The sequence below is a fragment of the Calypte anna genome, chromosome 2 (genome assembly GCF_003957555.1).
Source record: "Calypte anna isolate BGI_N300 chromosome 2, bCalAnn1_v1.p, whole genome shotgun sequence".
NCBI classification, from domain to species: domain Eukaryota; kingdom Metazoa; phylum Chordata; class Aves; order Apodiformes; family Trochilidae; genus Calypte; species Calypte anna.
In genome coordinates, this window is record NC_044245.1 from 114,362,454 (window position 1) to 114,384,474 (window position 22,021).

Sequence of the window (22,021 nt, forward strand, 5' to 3'; positions counted from 1 at the left end):
GCTGGAAATTAAATGGTATTTAAGGTCCCTTCCAACCCAAACTGTTCTGATTCTATAACCAGGGGTTGCCTTGGAGCAAAGGCTTGTGTTGCCTGTACTAGATGTAATAGGACCTTGGAAAATATCCCATTTAACATTCTTTAGTGACTATTGTCACTACTGTTTCACACACACGCTGGGCACCAGCAAATGTTGCCCAGACAGATTGTTGAGGCTTGGAGATGACTTCCAGAGCCAGCTTCCCAACTCAACCATTCTGTGATTATATGAAAAATAGTCTTTAATATGGAAGAGTTTTAAAAAAAAAAGAAAAGGAAGTGCTGGATTTTACAGGAACATGGGATGGTAAGAACTGTGTTGATTCCACTTAAGATAAAGAGCTTTTTGCTGATATCTGGGCTGGTTTTAATTTATACTGAGCTTCCATAATGCTGCTTCTGTCTGTTGTTCCTCAATAGCAAGCAGATAAACTTAGGTTGTCAGATGAAGTCTGATAAAACACAATTACAGCACGCTTTTTCTTTTTTAATAATTTTTGGCTAGTAGCCTACGCTTTCTTTGGTTTTGGAGTCTTTGAAATAGCTTGTACCCGCCTGGGACAAAAGAAAAAAAGCAGGGAGGAGGAGGCAGCAGAGAGCAAATTGTCAGATGAAAACTGCTTAAACTAACAGTGATACTAAAAAAGTTGTGGAGTATATTCTACATGCCTAGCTCTACTATATTGACCCAAATCTTTCATGCAGAATGATTCTGTTAAGACAGTAAATTATATATTCTTTCTTATAAATAAGATATATTCCTTATTATTTTGTATATAATATAAAAATACATATTCTATAAACATAAATATTGTGGAGTTTCTTTACAGATGGTTCTTTACAGAAGCTTTACAAATTGCTTTACAGTTTTCTTCTGTTTGGCACAAAAGGGAATTCAGTTTGTGTTGTCTTTTGATACATGTAAGCGCATTCATTATTGCTATAGGGAAGATTGTATCTTCTTTGGTAAAGAAGGGGTAACACTTTTCCCACTCTTTCCCTCAGGAAGCAGTGATACTTAAATTTCCTCATGGGCACCTGAGACAATTAAAATGCTAGCATTTTCAGTATATAGATACCAGTCTTTTGTAAGTAAGTTATTCTTGTAGGAACTTAACATTTCTTACGTTCTTGTAAGGTTTTCTACAACCTCTGACAATCTTGGCTGACAATGTGGTAGACTCACCACTCCATGTATGATTTTAGACAACACATGAAATATACTGCTAACAGTAACTTCTCTGCTGTCTAGTTAGGAAGAAAATGTTTTGTGCATCTGCAGTCCACTTGAGGTAGTCACCACACAAAAAAAATGTTACTGGAGCTTCTGGATAGACAGCCAAGTATTGCACTAAAAGCTTGGGTTTTTTACTGTTCCTTGGTGTGCTGTAGCAGGTTGTCTGGTTTTGTTACCTTAGCTTACATAAAGGTGTATGCTAGAGTATTCTAATAGTGTTAAAATTGTTAAATATGTTGTCTGTTGTAACATTTTCTACTGGAATTGGCTAGAATAAAGTGTTTTCTTAAGCTGAAGTAACTGATTATTCTGGAAGATAGAGATGCTTTCTGAAGACTGACCATGTAGTAACTTGTGCCACTGCTCTTGCTCAGTGGTAGAATCTAGATCAAGTTCTCCTTGAATTCAAGATGTTATATTAAGAAAAGCACAGTAACTATGAGAAAAATATTTCTCTATGCGAATTTTGTGGCAGGGCTGAGGGGCAGCTTGGATTTGATGTTTTTCATGGTTGAAAATAAGGGTGTTTTCCTGTAGTTCTGCTAATAACTGTCTTATGCATATAGGGTTTTTTCAGCATTAATATTAATACTTCTTAATCATGTTCTATGTTGTAATTATGCTAATGCTTCTGTTGCTAAATATTAAAGAAATGCTGCTTCTAAAGTTTGTCAAGTTTTAGCACTTGTTATAAACGTGAGTGTGAGGAGCACAAGCTCTGCAACTATGAATATTTTTTCTTGACCTTATTTTTTTGAGCACTGTGTTCTTTCAACTGCTGAGATTTTTACAGAATACTTTTCTGTGAGAACTACCTAATTTATAAAGGATCTCTGAAGTTTTTCACCAGTGCATATGAAGATGACTCCTGCATCCTGTAGCTGTTTGACGAGCTGTATTTATCAAGTACAGAGGCAACTGATTAACTGTGGGGCAGAATGGTATAAAATTGAATTCGGAACCATTTTCTGTTTTTTCATAATAAAATGATTACCACAAGAATTCCATCTGAAGACTGTTGAAAGCTGGCTGCAGTTTATGATATAACGGATAAAATCTGCATCCTTGGCCTTCCAACAACCTTTACACCAGCAGATGGTGGGCGTAAAGATGTCATTCATCATTTATTTACAATGGGCTTTATTTATTCTAGTGTCAACAGCTGCCCCAGGGAGCGGGTTATTGAATTCAAATGTGAAGCTCTGGGTTATTTGCTTCCTTTCAAATTTGTCTTCAGAGCTTAGTTGCTAGGAGTCCATTCTGTGCTCTAATAATGATTCATGTATTGTGAAGCCATTCAGTAAATTGGGTTGTCAGGGATTGCCAAAAAAGGTTTAGAGGTCTTGTTCCAATTTTTTTTCTTCTTAAACAGCCCTGTGCTGTGGTTGGTGTCTTCTCCTCATGTACATTCTCTTCTCTTGCTAGTGTTAGAGACTTTGTCCCAAATTATTCCCCTCTCTGATTTCCCATCTTCTCAAAAGTAGAATTCTATAATTCTGTAATTCTAAATTTGTTGTTTTCAGCCCCCACCCAAAAAATTGGAGATGTGAAATAATGAAACTTTGTCTTCTACAGGCAGGACAGGAGTCCTTCCGTTCCATCACAAGGTCATACTACAGAGGGGCAGCAGGGGCTTTACTAGTGTATGACATTACAAGGTGAGAATGCTGAGGATTTGAAACTAGATTAAACTTATATGTCTTTGTAGAGTTGTGCTATGGTATAAAAGTTTTAAAATGTCTAATTTAGTTTGTCTTTTTGTATAAATATTTGTAATCTGGTGTTTGCCAACTTTGCTTAAATGCTCAAAATCAGGATATAGCCCATGTAATCTACATACTTCAGGTTTTCTCTGTAGTGTTTGGAAAAAAGTATACATAAAGTTTCAGGAAGAATGAAACAAAGTACTTTCATAAACTATTTGACCATGAACCTCTGGATTACCTCTATTGAGTAAGACCATAAAATATTTCGTTGATCTCTTTTTAGTGTTTTTATTACCATGAGCTATAATTTTTCTCTAATTATAGGAGTTTTTTTACTGAAGTGCCATTCTGCAAAGGAGTGAAATAGTAAAACATCAAAGTTTGGTTACATATAAATACCAGGAAGTTTCTACCATCGCAGTGTTTTATGAGGTTGGGAAAATACAGGTCTTAGTATGGTTTTTTTTAGCAGCTGCTTAGAAGTGACTAAGATTTTCCTGCTGCATTGAATACTGTCTCTATAGAAATAGTTATCTGCAAAACTGTGAGTATTGTGACTGGTTTATGAAACTGTTCAGGCTCCAAAATCCTATTAGGGTGTGTGGTTTCCTTTGTGCATCTTGGATCTCCTTGCTGAATTAAGCAACAATTTTTCCTTGAGGTTTCCTTGACATTTTTCCTTTTGTTTCCTGTTAAGTATCAGGAAGCAACATACTCCTTCCAATGGATTTCCAGCAAAGGAATTTTTTGATTGTTTAACTCTTGTGAAGTCTTAAGCACACTTCACAAATGGATGATTTAATATTTAGTGTACACTCTCTGTAAAATCTGTAACATTGCGTATCTATCTTTGAAAGACTTTGCTGATAAATTCACTGTTCAGTTTATAACCTCCCAGAATTATTGTCAACCATTTTCTGCCTTCAGTAGAAGAATATATAAATATTACTTTATGACAAAATCATTCCTTATCCTTTTGTTTGAATTGGTTGATGCTATTAGCAACTTTTAAAATTCTGTTCAGCAGACTTTATATGTAACTACAGATTACTACAGCTATAAGAATTCCCTATGTAGCAAACATGCTTTCAGTTATTTTTTAGCCAAAGTTCTTTAAAGTTTCTTGTTTATTAAATTTTTGTTTGCCTATTTTCCCTCTCACAAAGGGATTACTAGCTTTTATCCCTGGAGCATGCATATTAATAAATAAGCTGGTTACTCAAGTAGAGAAGCTGGCTAACTGCAAGGAAAAGTTCATTGGAATCCTGCTTTTAAAATATTTTCTCTTCCATATTTAGGAGGGACACTTTCAACCACTTGACGACTTGGTTAGAAGATGCTCGTCAGCATTCCAATTCCAACATGGTTATAATGCTTATTGGAAATAAAAGGTAAAAATTAGCCAGTTAAGAATTTATATTACATCTTTGTTTCACCTTTTGTGTTTTCTCATTTGTAGGCAGTATGTGAACTTTACATTTATTCAGTGGACATAATTATATGGTGAATCTAAAACCTTTCCTTTCCTAATTAGACTAATGCCATGCGCAGCATGTGTGGATCAACTACCTTCTGTTCCAAGTAGCTTTTTTTACAAGTAATTTTAAAAGGATTGACTGCAGATGCCTGAAGTCATGGATTATATGAATTATTTTCCTTGTTGCATTTTTTTCTTAAACCTGGAGTCATCATTTAGAAGCACCTTGATCTCTCCCTTTTGAGGAGAGTATGACTTCTAATTTTAGGTGTTCTGAAGGGCTTTATTTCTTGGTTAAGAATCACAGTGGAGAAAGTGACATTTAAAAACAGTCTCATGCTGCAATATTCCCTTTAAAATCTCTTCTCACATGTAAAGAGTTCATCCCTCAATCATTATACAAGGTGTTTGTGAATTCTATGTTTCTTCATGTTCTGTATGTTTTATCTGGGGTCAAGGAAAGAGAATGCTTTTTTCACCATTTCTTGGTGAATCCAGGCTGCTCTTAGCCACTGGATTTAGAAAATACAACTACCAAGTTTTGTCAGTGTGTTACCCAGTTTGTAAACAATTATTTAGTTTGTGTTCTCATCAGCTGGCCTGTCCAAGGTTCTAAAATGAATCCCTGCTGTTACTAAGACTTTGATTTGTGTTGAAGGTTTTTATAAAAGCACATCAGTGGATATATTACGTTTTTCTGTAATTTTTTCTTGTTATTGATCCAGTGAGCTGTAGCATAGTGTCTATTTTTTTTTCTGGATGTAGGGCTTTTCAAAATATCAAAAGCATCATCTGAGAATTCAGTAACCTATTAATTATGGGTCTTTACCTAATTGACCTTAACTTCTCTCTATGCCTCAGTAATTCTTGGAAGATAAAGATGCCATTTGAAATAATGGTGTGTATACTTGTCCCTTAAAAATTAATGAACAGCCAAATAATTTCTTAGATATTCCTGAGAAACAGCCTTGTGGTGAAGAGATTGTTTTTGCTACTCTGGCCTCTTCACCTCTTTTTTAATTCTTCTTCCCCCTTCTTCTCTCTTCCATTTTCTTCCCTCTGCCCCCCTCCCCCCCTTTCTACCTCCCCTTGAAAAACATTTTAAGCATTAAATAAATTGTGAAGCCTCTCCATGTTTTTTTAACTACTCAGGAAAATTACTACCTACCCATGTTTATTTAATTGAGGAATATGGTAAGCATAGTCTTCAAAAATTAATATAAATATGTAATCTCCTTTATTAAATGAAGCCTTTATTTTAAAAAAAAGCCCATGATGTCCATGACCAACTGCTTTTATGCCTATGTAAGTAAAATGTGTGGCACTGAAACAATGAAGTGTACTGTTTACTTGAGGAAAGAGTTACATAAGTTTGTATACTTAGTTGACATCTGTTGCTGTTCCTCATAATTCTTAGCTGCTAAACTAAATTTTTGTCTTGTGTTCTGTTTTATGCACACTGTGCCATATGGGTAGACATTATAGTATGCTACTTGCAGCTAGCTCAGTAATTTGCAGTTACAACTAGGTTTTATTCAAAGACAATATTTTAAGTCATAGATTAAGGTGCCACATGAAGTAAAAGTTCTTTAAGAAGCTTTTTTAAGGGGATTGTTTTCAATACGCAAAGAGGAAGAATGGAAGCAAACTCCTCCAATTATATTACATTATTCTGAAAGTGTGTTATGGGGGTTTTTGTGGTAGGACATACTAGTAGAGAAGAACATGTATACTAGCATAATATTTTTGAAGGAATAAATTGTGTTATTATGAGTTGCAGAAGTGCACTTGATATATGTTTGTAGTAATGACTTTTATTGCTGGATTTGAAGAGTGTTGAGAATTTAATCTGAATTATAATAGCTTTTTTTGAAAACATTACAAATACTAGTGTTAAAACATGACAAATACTTAATCTTCTTTCCAGAACAAAACATAGCTATTTTGATCTAGTAAGACCAAATGCTTCGAATTATTGGAATGGAGAGAGGAAGACAACTGTGGTTAGTAGAAGCAGTTAAAGCTCTTTTAAGAATACATTTAGATACCCGTAGTGAGTTTTGACTGGGTTATCACAGCAGTTTTTGATGCAGTTGCACTGTTTCAAGTCAAGAGTTGTTTCTCTTCTGTCATGGAAGTAACACTGTAGTTTAACTAAGATATTTCCCAGGGCAGCATGGCAGTAGCAAATAAAGACATTGCTCAAGTGGAAAAATATAGTGTCAGGTATTTCAGGGCCCTGAGAATTAACACCTTGGAAAGATATCTTAAGCCTGAGACTGAGATACTGGAACTCTTACTTATAATGAAATCAACGTTAAAATAGTTTTGAGAATACATTTCTTGTATCCTTTTATCTTCAAATGCTCCATGTTTAAATGATGCACTGAATTATTTTGACTTTGTAACTCATCTGAGCTAGCACATAGTTGCAAAAATAACCAAAAACCTACTCTGCTGCAAAATAGATGCCACAGTGAGTATTGTTTAATTTTAATACATATGTAGTTACAAGGATGGTAGCACTGAATCCCAGTACGGTACATTTTACTGGTATTCTGGCTGCACATTAAACCTGTTTGCATGGTGTTTACTTTAATATTGTGTGTCTGAGTGGATATTTTTACATGCACAATTTAAACAAAATTTTATTTAAATTATAATTATTATTTAATATATAAATGTAGCATTGTTATTGCTCAGTATGTAATATGTTTACAAAGGACAAACTGTCTACAACTTGTTCCTACAGAAGCTTTAAGAAGGATCAGAGAGATACTTACGTGTCTACATGACTTAGAGAATCAGATTTGTCTTAAGTTGTCCAGTCCAAGAGGGGTTTTTTTCTGTTGTTTTTGTGCAGTGCTTAACTCCCATCTAAACTGCTTGGAAAGCATGAAACAAGAAATTGAGTTACAGTCACTTCAAATTTTTGTGCTGTTGAAGAGCCAAACCTGGAGTTTCAAAACCTAAATGCTAGCTGGTTAGGACAGAATAGCTAATGTAGTTAAAAATAATTTGGTTTTGCTTTTGAGCCTTTTTATCAGAACAGCTATTGACTGCATGAAGTTCTTGTTACTGAATAGAAAAAAAAAAGTTTTAAATGTTTTTAATATTGCTAAGAAATCTTTTATAAAACTCATCAGTTCATCTTTACAGTGTGGATTGCGTATAACATTGTACTAGAAAAGACTAGTATTAACCTAAAATGACAATGTCTGAAGTTAGCATTCAAGGATTAGCTATATAAAAACACATCTTTTTGAAATTCATATTTGATGATTTCTCTGAGATTAATGTCAGTTGGGACTGATAGCTCAGGCAAGTGTGATGCTTGTGGCTTCTCCATACATTTTAAGAATGACACTTCCAGTAGTAATACTTTATGTAAGGGCTTGAATAGTTATTCATGTGTACCCAACTTCTGATGGGGACTCTAGGCTTTTAAGAACATCTCTGAAGAATAATATTTATGTGTACAGTATAGACTATGAAACTAACTTATTTGTTTCCATCTTAGTGATTTAGAATCTAGACGAGAAGTCAAGAAAGAGGAAGGTGAAGCATTTGCACGAGAGCATGGACTTATCTTTATGGAGACATCTGCCAAAACTGCTTCCAATGTAGAGGAGGTAACTGCCAAACACTGCTATTTTAGTAAAACAGTAGTTTTGACTTGCATTTTGTTAATTGTACAGATACTGTCCCTTTAGGTTCTGGATTCACATTATGAAAATTTACATTATGATAATTTACATTATGAAAAAGGCAATGTCTATATTGTATCTGACTGTCTAGTACCAATTATATTTGAAGTCTGGTAGTTAATATAGCTGCTTGTTTCTTTAAAAATATTTAGTCAGGTTTATGTGGATGCTTCTGTCTGCCCTGAAATCTGAAAAGTAAGACAACAATAGATTTGGTAGTCCAAACCAAGACAAGCGATTGGTATCCTTGGCAGATGTCAGTCTCACCTGTTTTAAAGACCCCTGTTTTTTCACAAGCTCATCAAAACAATCTGTTAGGTCACTTTGGTATTTGTATTGCTGCAGTTTTTCCCTTCTGCTCCCTAGCAGGGATCTACTTTGCTGCAATTCATGTGCACAGGTTCTTTTTTGTCCTCTGCAGCACTGCTGAAGAGGTCATGCTCTTGATTGCTGTTATTCTGCTATGTATTTGGATAAGCTTTTCAATCTCTTATACTTTAAAGAACTTATGTCTTTTGCAGTTTTGCATTTTAGTTCATATTTCTGGGCATATGTGAGTTCTTACATATCTTGCCTAGATTTATTGCATGTTTTTCTTGAAGGTGGATTGACCTCAGCCAGTAACTATGTCCTTATCCAGTTACTTGCCCACTCCCCCTTGTCCAGTGGGATGGGGGAAAGAACTAAAAAGACCCAAACCAAGAAAAAGTCAGGGGTTCAGGTAAAGAGTTCAGGTGTGGGGAAGAGTGATGTAAAGGCAGTCACTTACAACTTTCCATAATGGATTGATTCCCATCCAATCTCCGAGCAGCAGCTACTTTGGGAAGTCTACCCTTCGGTTCTTACTGTTGAGTAAGAACCAAACTTACTTGTATAGCATAAAATATCCTTTAGGCCAATTCTGCTCACCTGTCCTGTCCATTCTGCCTTCTCCATCCCCGCTAGAATTTGCCTATCCCCAAGCCTGATGGCTGTGGAGGGCAGATGAATCAGAGAACCTTGACACTCTGTAAGCACTTCTCAGCAGTGGCTAAAACATTGTTAGGCTATCAATGCTATTTTAGTCACAACTCCAAAACGCAGCAATATACAGGCTGCTGTAAGGAAAACTCCATTCTAGTCAGAGACAGTACAGTGGCAGACAAAGAGCTGAGGTGTTAGTGCTATGTAAAGCAAAAAAATTGCTTCACATATCTTTCAGGCCCATATTCACTTCATACATCCCCACCTACTAACCTTTCTTACAATACCATGACAAAGATCAGCTTCTCATGCTACATAATCTGCCCTTGCTCTTTTCCAAAATTGTTCTAAATGCATAATGCTGGACAACCGATATTATTTTAGTGCTAAAGTCTTCTAGTTTTGAAATAGTATTTTTTTTAATGTTATAGTAAGTGTAACTAGCAGCTTTCACTAACTTACTTCTGGTTTGTTGCTACCCGGTTTCTAACATTAGCACCTCTCTCATGTCAAAAAATGTGTGCTAGTGAGTGAGCTGTTCAGTACCAAATGCATCTCTGATTATCAGGAGGAAAGTGAGCCTAAAGTTCTTTGTCAAAAAAGTTCAGATAGAATCCTTTCCTTCTGAAGATACAAATTAGTGGTTTTGTGCATATACTGACTTACATAAAAGTTAGAAAAAGCTTTAGGATATAATCTTTTTTAGTGACAATCAAATTCATTCCTTAAGTGGTATTCTTAGTCAACACTAAAAGAGGTAACATGATCTAGAATAGTTACAGCTGTAGGAGCAAAATTTTAATCTTTGAGCCAGTAAAAATAAAAGAGGAGAAATAGTAGGCATGGAAGGTGAAAGATGGCACGTTGGGGACAAAAGAAACTATTTTCTGGACTGTCCAGTATCAGAAAAATAGAAGGGAACAAGGAAAGAAATCAAGGGGAATGGACAACATCTGAGGAAAGAACAAGTAGTATGCAGATCAGAGGCAAATCTTGCCAGCCTTCAGTAGTTTACTTCAGACTGGAAAGAAGTGATAGTTTTGTGACTGCCTGAAGAAGTAAAAACTAAACAGACAGAACAACATTCGAGGTAATTCAGCAAAAATTAGTGTGTATTTTAAGAAAAAGAAAACTTCAGTGCCGTTTCTACAAATGTTACTTTACATGGTGGCAACAAAGCTTTTTTGCTGTCTTATTTGGGAAATGAAGGAAATAATGCTGTTGAGTTTTTGTATTGATGGAAGTATACTGGGTCTAAAAAGCTGGACATCGCAAGTCTATGAACTTGCACATGTTTTATTATATCAGATGTTTTCAGATGCATTTTTTTAAAAGTGTTGAAGACACTTTTTTGCTTAGATTTTAGATAAATTGTGAACATGCATTTGAGTCTTTTATCATTTTTCCAAAATGACAAGATTTAGATAGAACTACTGGGGTCAGAAGGACTCTCTAATTCTATGGAGATTACTGAGGGATGTGGGGAAAAAAGCTGTGGGGTCTGGGGGGTTGAAGGAATATCCCCTTAGATTATTAGCAGCATTTTTAATTCATGATGAAACATCTCTGATAACTATAGTGTATGGGTTATGTAGTTAACTGTGACAGTATCAGGGTACTTGTAGGAATCTTTAATGTCAAACACGTTTGTATGAGGTACAGAATCACCAATGTTGGAAGAGTGGCTGATTTTACTTGAGAGAAGGATATAGCTCTAGAGGAAAATGATAGCTGTAGATGTCTGTGTCTCTCAGCAGGTTATAGCAGACCTATGCAAACAAAAGTTTACATGAGTACAGCTTCAGAAGTATTTAAGGCCTCCATTCTTTGCACTGAATTTAAAAAGGTCTTACAGAATGATAAAAATAAATGTTTAATTTTTAATTCATGTATTAGTCTTCTGTCCTCCTTGCCCATCAGTAGGATAAATTCCTCAGAAAGGGTGTTTTTGCAAAAAAACTGCTACTGTAAGGCACAGGGATGTGTACATATGGAAATGCACAGATAAAACAGGTTAGAACATACCCAGATAATAACTGGTGTCTTGTTTCCTCCTTCATTTCCCAGAAGAGGGATTTTTTTACCATGCTGAGACTGTGTAGTTGATTAATAAAGCCTTGGCCTGCTGCATTTGTGCCTGTGTTGTTTGCTTAGTGGTTGCTACACAGAACAAAGTAGTAATGGAAGTGTATTTCTTGATATTGAAGGAAGTAATGTAAATGTGGTTGCCAGGAGAAGTGACAGCAAAGCAGTTACCCAGTATCCAGTAATAGGGCTTAAAGGATTCTTACACCAATTTAAGAGAAGTAATTAGATCCAACTTTGAGGTATCTGTCCAAAGTAGGATTGAGAAGAACATGGGAAAAAAACAAAAAACAAAACAAAGCAAACAAAAAATAATAATAATAAAAAAAACCACCACAAAACATTTAAACCTCAAAATTTGTCTGGCCATTTTTTTTCCCACTACAAAGCTTGTTTTCAAACTTTGCTTGCTGAATCTGAGGAAAAAGAACTTAAGTAAAACAATCAAGACTGTTAAGGGTTTAGAAATTGGAAGCCCTCAAATCTCTTGAGTTCTGTACTACTCTGGAGCCCATCTTAGGACATGGAAGCAGTCAATATCATAAGCATGCATTGTTGCTTGAAATACTAGCTGCCATTTCTTAATTTTTTACTTTTTTTTTAACAAAAGTGCTGTAGTGCATGGCTTTAGAGTGGGAAATGGGGTAAATGCATCTTTAGTTCTTCTGAATGGCTGCTTGTACCAGTCATTTCTCAAGTAAGGGAAGCTTCCCAGGCAGTTCAAAAAATTACCTTCTTCATGAAAAAAATCACATTTCAGAAGTGTTCTGAATTAAATTACTCTGCTTTGTAAAAATGCAGAGTCCCACAGAGTTAGTGAGGTAACTGACCACATTCTGCAGTTTCTAAACAGCTACTTCAGTTAGGACATTTTGTTGTTTGTTATCAAGTTTCTGTAATTGATTTGGGAAGCTTAGGCTGCTTACCAGATAAGCATCTAATTTAAGATCTGACATGCATTTCTTAATTTTATTACCTCTTGTCTATGACCAGACTAATATGTGGCCCTGCAGTAACACATGTAGTAACTGTGTGGCTGTTGTATGCTGAACACAGAATTCTTGTCACTGGGGGATTCAGGAGGGGCAATGTGTCAGCACAGCTGGTGTGTTGCACGAGTGAACAGATAGATCCACATTGGAAAGCACAAGCAGATAGCTGTGTGTCCTGGGGTTCTAGTCCTAGCCATTCTGTGTGCAGTCCGCTTGCCTTTCATGAGGCTGTAATACTGAAACAGAAACACCTATGGGTTTATGTCTCTGGTGTTGTACCAGATACACTTAAATGGCCAGAGGAGACTTTTTTTTCCCTAATTTTTGTTTTCTCTTTTACTCACACTAGTTGAAAATACATGTTTCTCTGTCAAGTGACCAGACTCTAGACCTTGTTTTGGGCAGTTGTTTCTGACCCAACTTTCTTACATTTCATCATAAATGGCCGTTGTAGAAGTTTGCAAGCTAATGGAGGAGTCTTAAGCAGTTTCTTTATATGAACAAATCAGCTTCTGTGATTAATTTAATTTAAGCTGTTTCTCATGCTTAAACTTGTGTAATGCCTTAGTCAACCTGCAGCTGAAACAGTACATTGACCTGTTCAGTGCTTGGATCTTAAGCCAGTTTAAAAATATTCATGTGTTCTTCAGGATTATGTCTTGTAACCTACATCTTGGATAGAAGTGCTTAGCAATGGAGAATATCCTGTTAGCTGTATATCTTTTGCAAGGCTGTTAAGGGATATTTATACTCTTTTTGCACAGTAGGTAATCGATAGTTGGGAATGGGAAGTCAATGTAGCCTCTTCCTTCATAGTTTCTGTGGAGACTTTAAAGAATTCATTGTTGCCACAGAGTTAAATTATTGTGTTTGATATGTAATGGGACTGGGTGAGAAGTTTCTGAATCATTGAGAGGATAGAAGGATTATTGAGGGAGGAGGTTAAGCACAGGGTTATAATTTGGCTGCAGTACAAGCCCAGTTACACTGGTCTCTTCAGCCGTATCATTTATTTAAATAGGCTTTGTTGCTGTTGATTTCCTTTTAGACTGTCTAGAGCTATCAAGGTAGCCAGCTATCAAAACAACTATGTTGTGGTTTTTTTTCCCTCAGTGATTAAGCTGCATCTCTCCAGCATTTATTTCTTTGCAGTTCCTTTTTTAAAAAAAATAAGGATGTGTTTAGTGATGCACAGTCTGAGCTAAGCTATTGGCTTTCTCTCAGTAGAATTCATAGTTAAATTTGACCTGCAACATTGAACTTGTTTTCAATTCACAGTGAAAGGAATTTAGTATTAACTTCTAGAATCTTGGTTATCATATCTCTTTTCTTGAAGTATGATTGGGGTTTGTGCACTCTGAAGTACTGCTTGCAGAATTCAATGGTGCTTACGATTTGTTTTTCCTAAGAAAACACCGTGATGGGTATCTGAAGGCTTTTCACTTGTATATGCATAAGTCTGAGGTCCAAACCCCAGGCACATTTGCACTTCAATCATAACATCAGTTACTTTCCTACCTTGCATTGAAATTAAACAGAATACTTTTTTTTTTCTTACTTGCAAGAGACAACAATTTTATCACGTGGTTTTTCATTGGTAGTTCAACAACAGTATATGACTGTTAATTGCAGTCTTCTCTGAAATGTGCAGTTGAGACCTTGCTGAGTGTTTGCTGCTTGGGCAGTATCTGTGGAGCAGCACCTGTGAAGAATCACCTGCATGAGCCTCAGGGTGACCTTGTGCCTCCTATAGCACAACCCTTGTGTCCCTGCAATATCATTTGTTGGAATCCATTTACATGCACTGATTCTCAGGAAGTAAAGATACAAAACCTTTATTAGGGAACCTGGAGTAGCTTTGTCCATTCTCCTTGCACTCCAGACTGCTTGTTTTAATAACCTTTAGCAAAAGTGTCTTCTGGACTCTCATCAAACCAGTGCTAGGCACTATTGGTGTTCAGAAGCTGATCTCACTTGTGTTAGTGTATCACTGACTCCTGGTTTGGGAGTTGGTTTTATTCAGTTGTTTCACATATGGAGGGGATTATATAGCCCTATGCCAAGCTTTCATCTTAAGAGTATTATCTTTTTTTTATTCCAAGTTGTCTGCACATAAATAGAATGCAATAATGGATTCATTATTTAGGATTAAATATGAATAGACCAATGGTTTTGACTGAGCAATGGAGCACTTCTGCTACATGTAGTGGATGGTCATTCAGTGGTGTTGTTTCAGTTGAAACTTAATTTTCTCTTGAAGCAGCTTATTTCATACTTTTGCTTAAGTGGATAACGAATATTCAAAACCTCTGTAGCTTCAGCAGGGGTGCTGCGCAGTCACAGATAAGGGAACCAGGTTGGCTTTAGTAATACTCAGAAGTGCACAAATAAAAATCCCATAGAAAGATGAGATTCTTAGCAGCTTCTGAATTTGAATCGATTTTAAATATTTTTATTTCCCATTTACACCCTCCCTAAATACAATTATTGGTAAGCAGTAATTTTAACGTTAATAGATTTAGCAGGGATTTCATTGTTAAAACAATGGTAACAGTTTTTGTAGTACAATAAAGTGACACTCAAGATGTAATCTGAACAGAACTTGTGAAATAGCAGAGTTTGTAGTTCATGAGAGTCTTTAAAACCCAAGAGCTAGGTTTATCTTAACTTTTGTATCAAAACCAGTATTCCTTCCAGTTCCTAGAAATCAGAGTTCTGTGACCTTTCAGCTATGTGAAGCTGGCACTTCAGCCAGTTTCCCCCATGAGAAAATAGAGATGTTTGTTCAGCTGTGGGAGAGAGGAGGAGCAGGACTCCTGGCTCCAGAGAAGGAAGATTCACAGCTTTTACTTCCTTCCACCCTTGGACTGTGCCCTAGCTGTGCAGTAAGGTCTCTGGCATGGTTGTTGGGACTTCTGGGCATCCCAAGGTATAACCAGAATAAAAAGTCTCAGTTAATAAAGAGTTTCAGGATTTATAGAAGAGTATGAAAAGTATTATATGTCTGCCTGCCTGAGCTGTAGATTCTGCTGGAGAGATGGATCCTTAGTTCTGGGGGTTCTCTTATCTTTTTTTTCCTCAGGTGTTCTGCCTCTGTAGCTGTTCAACAATGGCAACACTTCGAGAGCTTTAGCAGTGTGTGGCTTCCCAATAATTTTGTCAGATTGCACTTCAGTAGTTACGTATGAAAAAATTTCTGTCAAGTTTTGGTTTGTGCCTGTGCACCTTTACTTAAAAAATAAATTACAAATATGCTGGGAGGCTTTTCAGGCTGTTGGCTTGTTATATAGCATCTTCCTACTGCTTGATAATTAACCCTTCTGTAGCCTTGTAGTCCTAGGCTTCTTCCTGAAGGATCATCTAGTTGTTAAAAAGGTATTGTCTTACTATTCATAAAACAGCTGCCCAGAGCTTTGGAATCTCACCCTAGTCAATGGATATCCAGCATCATTTATACACTGGGATGGTGAATCTTCTAGGAATAAATCCATTTGTGGTCCATGTTTCCAGATGCATTCTTAAATATCAGAGTAATCTAACTATATTTTATCTTACTGCTTAAAGATAAGATGGAAAATTAGGAAGCAGAAAGAAATTCTAGTTGTTGACCCTGACCATAGAGGTTAGGGTCATGCTTCAGAATTTGTGAGATATTTAATTCTTTGTGCATTCTGCATTTAATTCTAAGAGAATTTTCAGAAATAATGACCACCAATTTGTATTTCAAAGCATGAAATTCAACTTCAGTATTGCCACCAGAGGGCAGGATGTTACACGAGCTGGCCATGCAGAACTGGAAATACTTCGATTTTAAGCAAAGATGAACTTGTAAAATCTGAGTTCTGAAAAGTATTACTGATTCATTTACAAGTTTTCTGTGTTATTTTCAGCTTGTAGCTAAGTCCTAGAATAATTGTAATGGCATTAAGCTTTCAGAGAGAGAGAAGTGATGTTACTGACATCTGCCAAGTGAAATCTAAATGTAACTGTTCTATAACTTGCATTCTGGTGCCCTTAGCATGTTGTTACTCCTACATACAACTTGTATAAGACAGGTGTCATGAGCTTACCACTCCCTTACTTCATGCATATTTTTTTTAACCAGCTATAGAATTAGTTCTTCCTGTTCTTGTCTCAGGGGCAGTAAACCTACATTATATGCGTACTTTGCGTGATAAAATGGACCTTGAAGTTGATTTAATTCTACATTCATTGCTTTCAGGCTTTATCTTAAATTCATCATCTGCCCTGTTTAGGTTTTTCTTATGGAGTTTCAGGTTTGCTTTGGGTTTTTTTTTTTAGGTGATCATTGTGAGACTTCTTGATTCCCATGTAGCAATGTGATCTAGGAAACTCCTTATACAAGTCATGTAAACGATACTGTACTGTTATATTGTGACTCAAAAACATCCTTTGTTAGCTTTGCAGTACGTGCTGGTGTGACACAACAGGTATATCACATATTACAAGACTTGCATTCCTACTTGTACAGTAGTGTAATTTTCCTTGGCAGGGTGTTACCATTATTTGAGAACCTAGCTATTATGTGAACAATAATGAAAAACACGTTACATAAAAACAAATCACTGAATAACTTGTATACAACCCTTTTTTAATGCTGTGGTACAGATATGCTCAGTAGTCTCATGCATATAAGCATCAGTAATTTGTGATTTAGAATAAAACCTAGAGTTAAATATTAAATGTAGACATTTTACTGACATTATACTGTTTTCTTTAGTTTTTAGATTCTTTAATTCATAAATGTAGCATATAATTTGTGTATTTGGAAGTCTAACATACATTTTTTGCAGAAGTCTCTCTTCCTTTAACAAAGTACTGGTGGTACTGTATACTAGAGCCTTGACACCTTTAGGTGGCTGAGTATAAACACAGATTGAACCTGCTACTGTCTGATCTGCTTTGAGGTGGAGGTGCTCGAGTATCTTTGTATGGTGATTTAATACAGTGCCATCTCAGCAGGCTTGGTAGGCAACCAGCCAAGTCCCTGTGGGCTTTACTGGTCGAGGTCTGTGGTTGTGTGGAAGTGGCTGAACTGCACCTGGATCCAGTTGGTGTTTGAAGTGCTGCAGCTGTGCTCTTGCAGTCCCCTCCACATGGTCTGACAAATCCAAACTGGATTTGAGGGGAAGCAGCTCTGTCACTCTGCATCCATGGCTCAGTTTATCTGCAGATAGGATAACCTGCCCATAAATAATTTAGTTTATAGTATACTGCATGTTCCAGGTAAGAGCTAGAACATGTAGTATAAAAAGATTTTTAAAAGAAGTCACTTATACAAAGTTCACCTTCTTGTCCTTGCTAATTGTGGCCCTAGCATACAATGCCAAAATAAGCTACATAATATTCTTATAGCAAGTAGACTGCTGTTTTCAGTGGTGTTCTCAGGTGGTTATTTTGAGTCTGCTTCCACTTTGAAGCATAAGCTAACTTAAAATACATGGATACAAGAAACAAATGGAAGTCTCAAGGGATGGAAGTCTCTTTTCATGGCTGATTAGTAATAATTTTTCAGAATCTATGCCACCTGAAGAAAACATTAGGTAGATTTATTATGTGCTATATTCTTGTGAAACTATTGTTTTCAAATGGGAATTACCTATACGTGACCCATTGCAGTCTGGCGTTTTGCCATGCAGAATAACATTGTATGCTGTTTTAACACTAATATGTGGAACTGCAAAATCACTGATTGGAATGTAGTAGTTAGATTGTCTTTTCAAGACAACTGAAATAATAGGACTGAGGTGAAAATAATATTTGGCTATTTCAGATAAGTGTTGTCTCAGGCAATATGTTTAATATTAAAATAGACCATACTGAACTCAGTATATTTTTTTGTTTTGTGCAGTACATGAGTAATAACTCGGTCAAAGGGGGGAGAGGCTGTATGTTCCTAAATCACAGTTTTTCAGTGCATTTCACTACTTTTTGTGGGAATAGATGTGTTACTACAGTGAACTGTTCTTCAGCATAGCATGCAGACAGTATTTGATACTCAGCTGAGTATTTGATACTCGGTACTGGTACTCAGTACTAACAGATACTCAGTCTGGAGTTTGTAGTCTGTTTAAATTACAATTTTGTTGCTCTAAGGTAATTTTTATAGGCCTATTGTAATTCTCATGAAACCAGCTCTACGAGCCTAGGCTCACTTAGCCAACATCTTCTAAGAATTGTTACAAGTGCCAATTGTTAAGTGCTTGTTTATGTGAAGTTATCATAACACATTTTTAAGACTGCAAGTTCTGTTTAATGTCCTGCAGAAGCAAGCAAGTATCCCTACAGGTTCCAGCTGTGTGAATTTCCAAAATTTTTTACTTGCACCTTTCTGTAGGCCTGTGCATGAGACCATAACAGTAATTAGTGTGTTATCAGAACCAAAGACCAATTCGAATTTTTTTTCTTATATTGAAAACTTCAGTTTCTGAGGAACTGGAATCTATGCGCTGTTGGCCAAAAGCCAATTTTTTTCCTCAACTCTTAACGTGTGTTTGAAAAACGAACTCGCTTCCTAAGTGCCTTGTGAATCTGCAATGATTAATTCTTCTCATTATTTTGCTGCAAATTCTCATGACCCTCTGTGATGATTCGATCACCCACTTAGAGTTTATGCATATTCATATCTTTCTGCTCCTGCTGCAGTCGTTCAAGTCTCCTTCACTGGCTGTGGTGTGTGCTTGGTGCAGTAATTGAGCTGCAGTAGATTGATTACTCTGGGGAGCTGTAAGGCCTTTAAAGGTGAAAACATATCAGTCCTGTTAATTAGGAAACAAAGCTCTGGTGGCAAGTTCAGCAGTCAAATGCTTCCAGTGTAGAAATGAGGAAAGGTATGATTTGTTCCTCTCCATGAACCCTGTTTACTTTTTTATATTTGAATTAGATCTGTATTTGCTGTAATAGGCTTGTGCTGAAGATAGCTTATCTTATATGATTGCATAGTGGTGATATTTAAAACAAAAAGAACTCTGAGTTTGATATTGATTATAATGATTAGCTGCTGCTAATCACTTCTGAAATTATACATTATTTTAGGCATTATGTGACCTATAAAGTTAAATGAGAGATGAAAAATGGAATCATTGATTGTAAACTTTAACCCAAGCCATCTGTATCATTCACTTTTTCAGACTTGAATGTCAAAGTCTTTTCTCTGAATTTAAAACAGTAGATTTTCAGAAATCATGATGAAACTTAAGGCCTCTCCTTTTTACTATTAAGATATCTATTGCCTATCAAGCACAAGATTAATTAAAAAGAACACGTTCTTAAAATTAGGTGAATATTAAATGGTAGCATAAGGTTTCATCCAGCAGACAGCATCCTTACATCATCATTGTAAGTACCCTGTGGTTTTATGTTGCTAAGCACTCTAATCTAGAGTGGCCTATTACAAAGATATTAAGGGTAGGGGAAACCATCTGCCACACAATCTATCCATAAGGGTCAGAAATAAATAATTTAAAAGTAATTTATGTATCTTAAAAACCACTTTTTCCCTGTAATCACTGGACAACAGATTGTGGAATACAGATGTTATGAAAATGCCACTGTTTTTGTAAACAATGTGTGATCCATTGCTACTTCAGGGTAGGTTATAGGATGCTGTTGTCATACCTGTTCCTGCTGAGGTCAGGAAGAAAAGTCTTGCAGAAACAACAGCATGTGTGATTGGACTCCAATTAGTACATCTTACACCAAAGGATATTGCATTCATTGTGTTTGTGTTTTTCTCTCTATTTTAGGCATTTATTAACACTGCAAAGGAGATCTATGAGAAGATCCAGGAAGGAGTTTTTGACATTAATAACGAGGTAGCTTTTAGTACCCTTTTGGTTTGTTTGTTTCTTAAATGTACAAAATTTGCCTTCTACAGAAGGCTGGACAGTAAGAATTTGTTCCATTTGGATATAGGGTTGTCTGCCATTGTGATAAAAATGGATTAAAATAAGTGACCCTATCCATCCATGAAGCATCACAAAATAATATAAATCCCCAAAAGAGAAGAAAATCCACTTTCATCCAGTTCTCCATATGGTGTCATCTGTTTTCAAAGATAATTTTCCACTATGTAAATGGGGGAACATGTTGATATGCCAGATGCACTCCATGAGCTGTCCAGTGTAGGGGAGGGATTGCTTTGAGAGTTACATAAAAGACTTTTGAAATGTTCCTGCTTTAGGTGGCTGGATTCTGTAGGGAATAAAAGATTAGCCATTTTGCCTATGCACATTACTGAAATTACAGATTATCAGTGTCTGTCTCTTTGCTTGTTTGGGATGGGGGTGGGGAGGTAAAGCAGGGAGCACTTTCGTAATGCAAGAGCCTAGAGAGACCTGTAATGTCTTGAATTTTTAAATGATTGTGGTGTTGAAAATCGTGAGCAGTTAGGAGAGAGGTTTGTGGCCACAGAAACAGCAGATTTATATTCAGTGGTAATACATAGAAATACCAGGATCATATAAAAAGGATTCACAGAGCAGATAGAGGAGAGAGTGGCAGTGATGATTGCCACGCGCGGTTTTGCTAAGCACCTCAGTTTAGGATTGTATAAGCTCTTGGATAACATTTGTGTGATGTGACTTTATTTAAGAAAGTTTAAATTGGATAGAGTGAAGGAGTCAGACATTTCTGGTGCCCAAGTTTTTTATCCTGCAAGTCCCTAAATAATATTGCTGAGGTGCTTAGCAAAACCACGTGTGGCAATCAGCACTGCCCCTCTCTCCTCTATCTGCTCTGTGGATAGTGCATTCTCTGTCTGGGACTGTCAGTCTGACCCTTTAAGTTGTTGCAGAGTAGTACTTTGAGTAGTACTCAAAGAGTAGTGAGGGAATTGGCAGGACTCACTTAAATACCTTCAGCTCTTTTTTGCTTAATGTATTTCAACATCAGAAAATTTAGACTATTAAAAGTATTACTGTTACGACTTCAGAACGGAAATAATGAGAAACTTCAGTAGTAGGCAAAGTATTTGCATTGTGAAACTTGTAGCTACTTAAGACTTGAGTAGTAATCCTTCAAAGACGCCGATTGGAACTGGGAAATGTGTGTGCATACAATACCCATGGTGTTTTGGTGAAACACCTCAGCTTCAGTGTAATGATGAAAAACTTACAGAAAACTCTGACATTATTTCCCCCAAAAATGCACCCAGCGGTGCGATATAAATTGGACAGTAATGAGAGTGTGTGAAAAAGCATGCTCATTGTATCTGTCGAGTTTCATATAGTAGCTGACTGCTTTACTGTGCCTTATGGAGCTTTGATTGCAATATGCTGTCAAGAGCCAACAGTCCGTGCTATTTATTTGGCTTTATGCCAAGTCTGGCTCCTTGATTCCTCAAGAAGTTGCTATCAGCCCAGAGGGGGCAAAACCAATGAGCCATAGGGCATGCTTTTTATTAAAGAGGAGTCAAAGAGCGAAAAGAAACCACATCAGCTGCTGTCAATACTGAGCTAGTGCCAGAAACCCCAAGGCTACTACTGTTGCAGAACAACTGCCAAGCACTATAAATCTGAGATTTACTGTGACGCAAAGTTTCCTTAAGAGCTTAATTTCTGAAGCTACTGTATTACTTTTCTCAAAGTGCTGTATTTTTAGGTAAAATCCACTTGAGGGAGTGAGGGTTAAGATATAAGTGTGATTTTGATGAATGAAAGAGCTGCGCTGTGTGTGGGTTCTTGGCAAGTAGCCATGTCTTTCGGGATCATAGAAATTATTGATGACACAGAACACTCGTATGCCCTTAGCCTCTACAGCTGATTCAACACAGAAAGAAATGCTGTCTAGAGAGGA

The 22,021-nt window shown here is 36.5% G+C and overlaps 1 protein-coding gene across 3 annotated transcripts in view; it reads left to right on the forward strand.

Moving 5' to 3' along the window:
* RAB2A (RAB2A, member RAS oncogene family) overlaps nucleotides 1-22,021 on the forward strand; it is a 48,681-nt gene that overhangs the window by 21,963 nt on the left and 4,697 nt on the right. For all 3 annotated transcript variants that reach the window (XM_030446508.1, XM_030446509.1, XM_030446510.1), the window contains 4 exons: nucleotides 2,851-2,933; nucleotides 4,280-4,372; nucleotides 7,979-8,090; nucleotides 19,972-20,040. In XM_030446508.1, coding sequence (XP_030302368.1) covers nucleotides 2,851-2,933; nucleotides 4,280-4,372; nucleotides 7,979-8,090; nucleotides 19,972-20,040 — 357 coding nt within the window. The remainder of the gene's footprint in view (nucleotides 1-2,850; nucleotides 2,934-4,279; nucleotides 4,373-7,978; nucleotides 8,091-19,971; nucleotides 20,041-22,021) is intronic.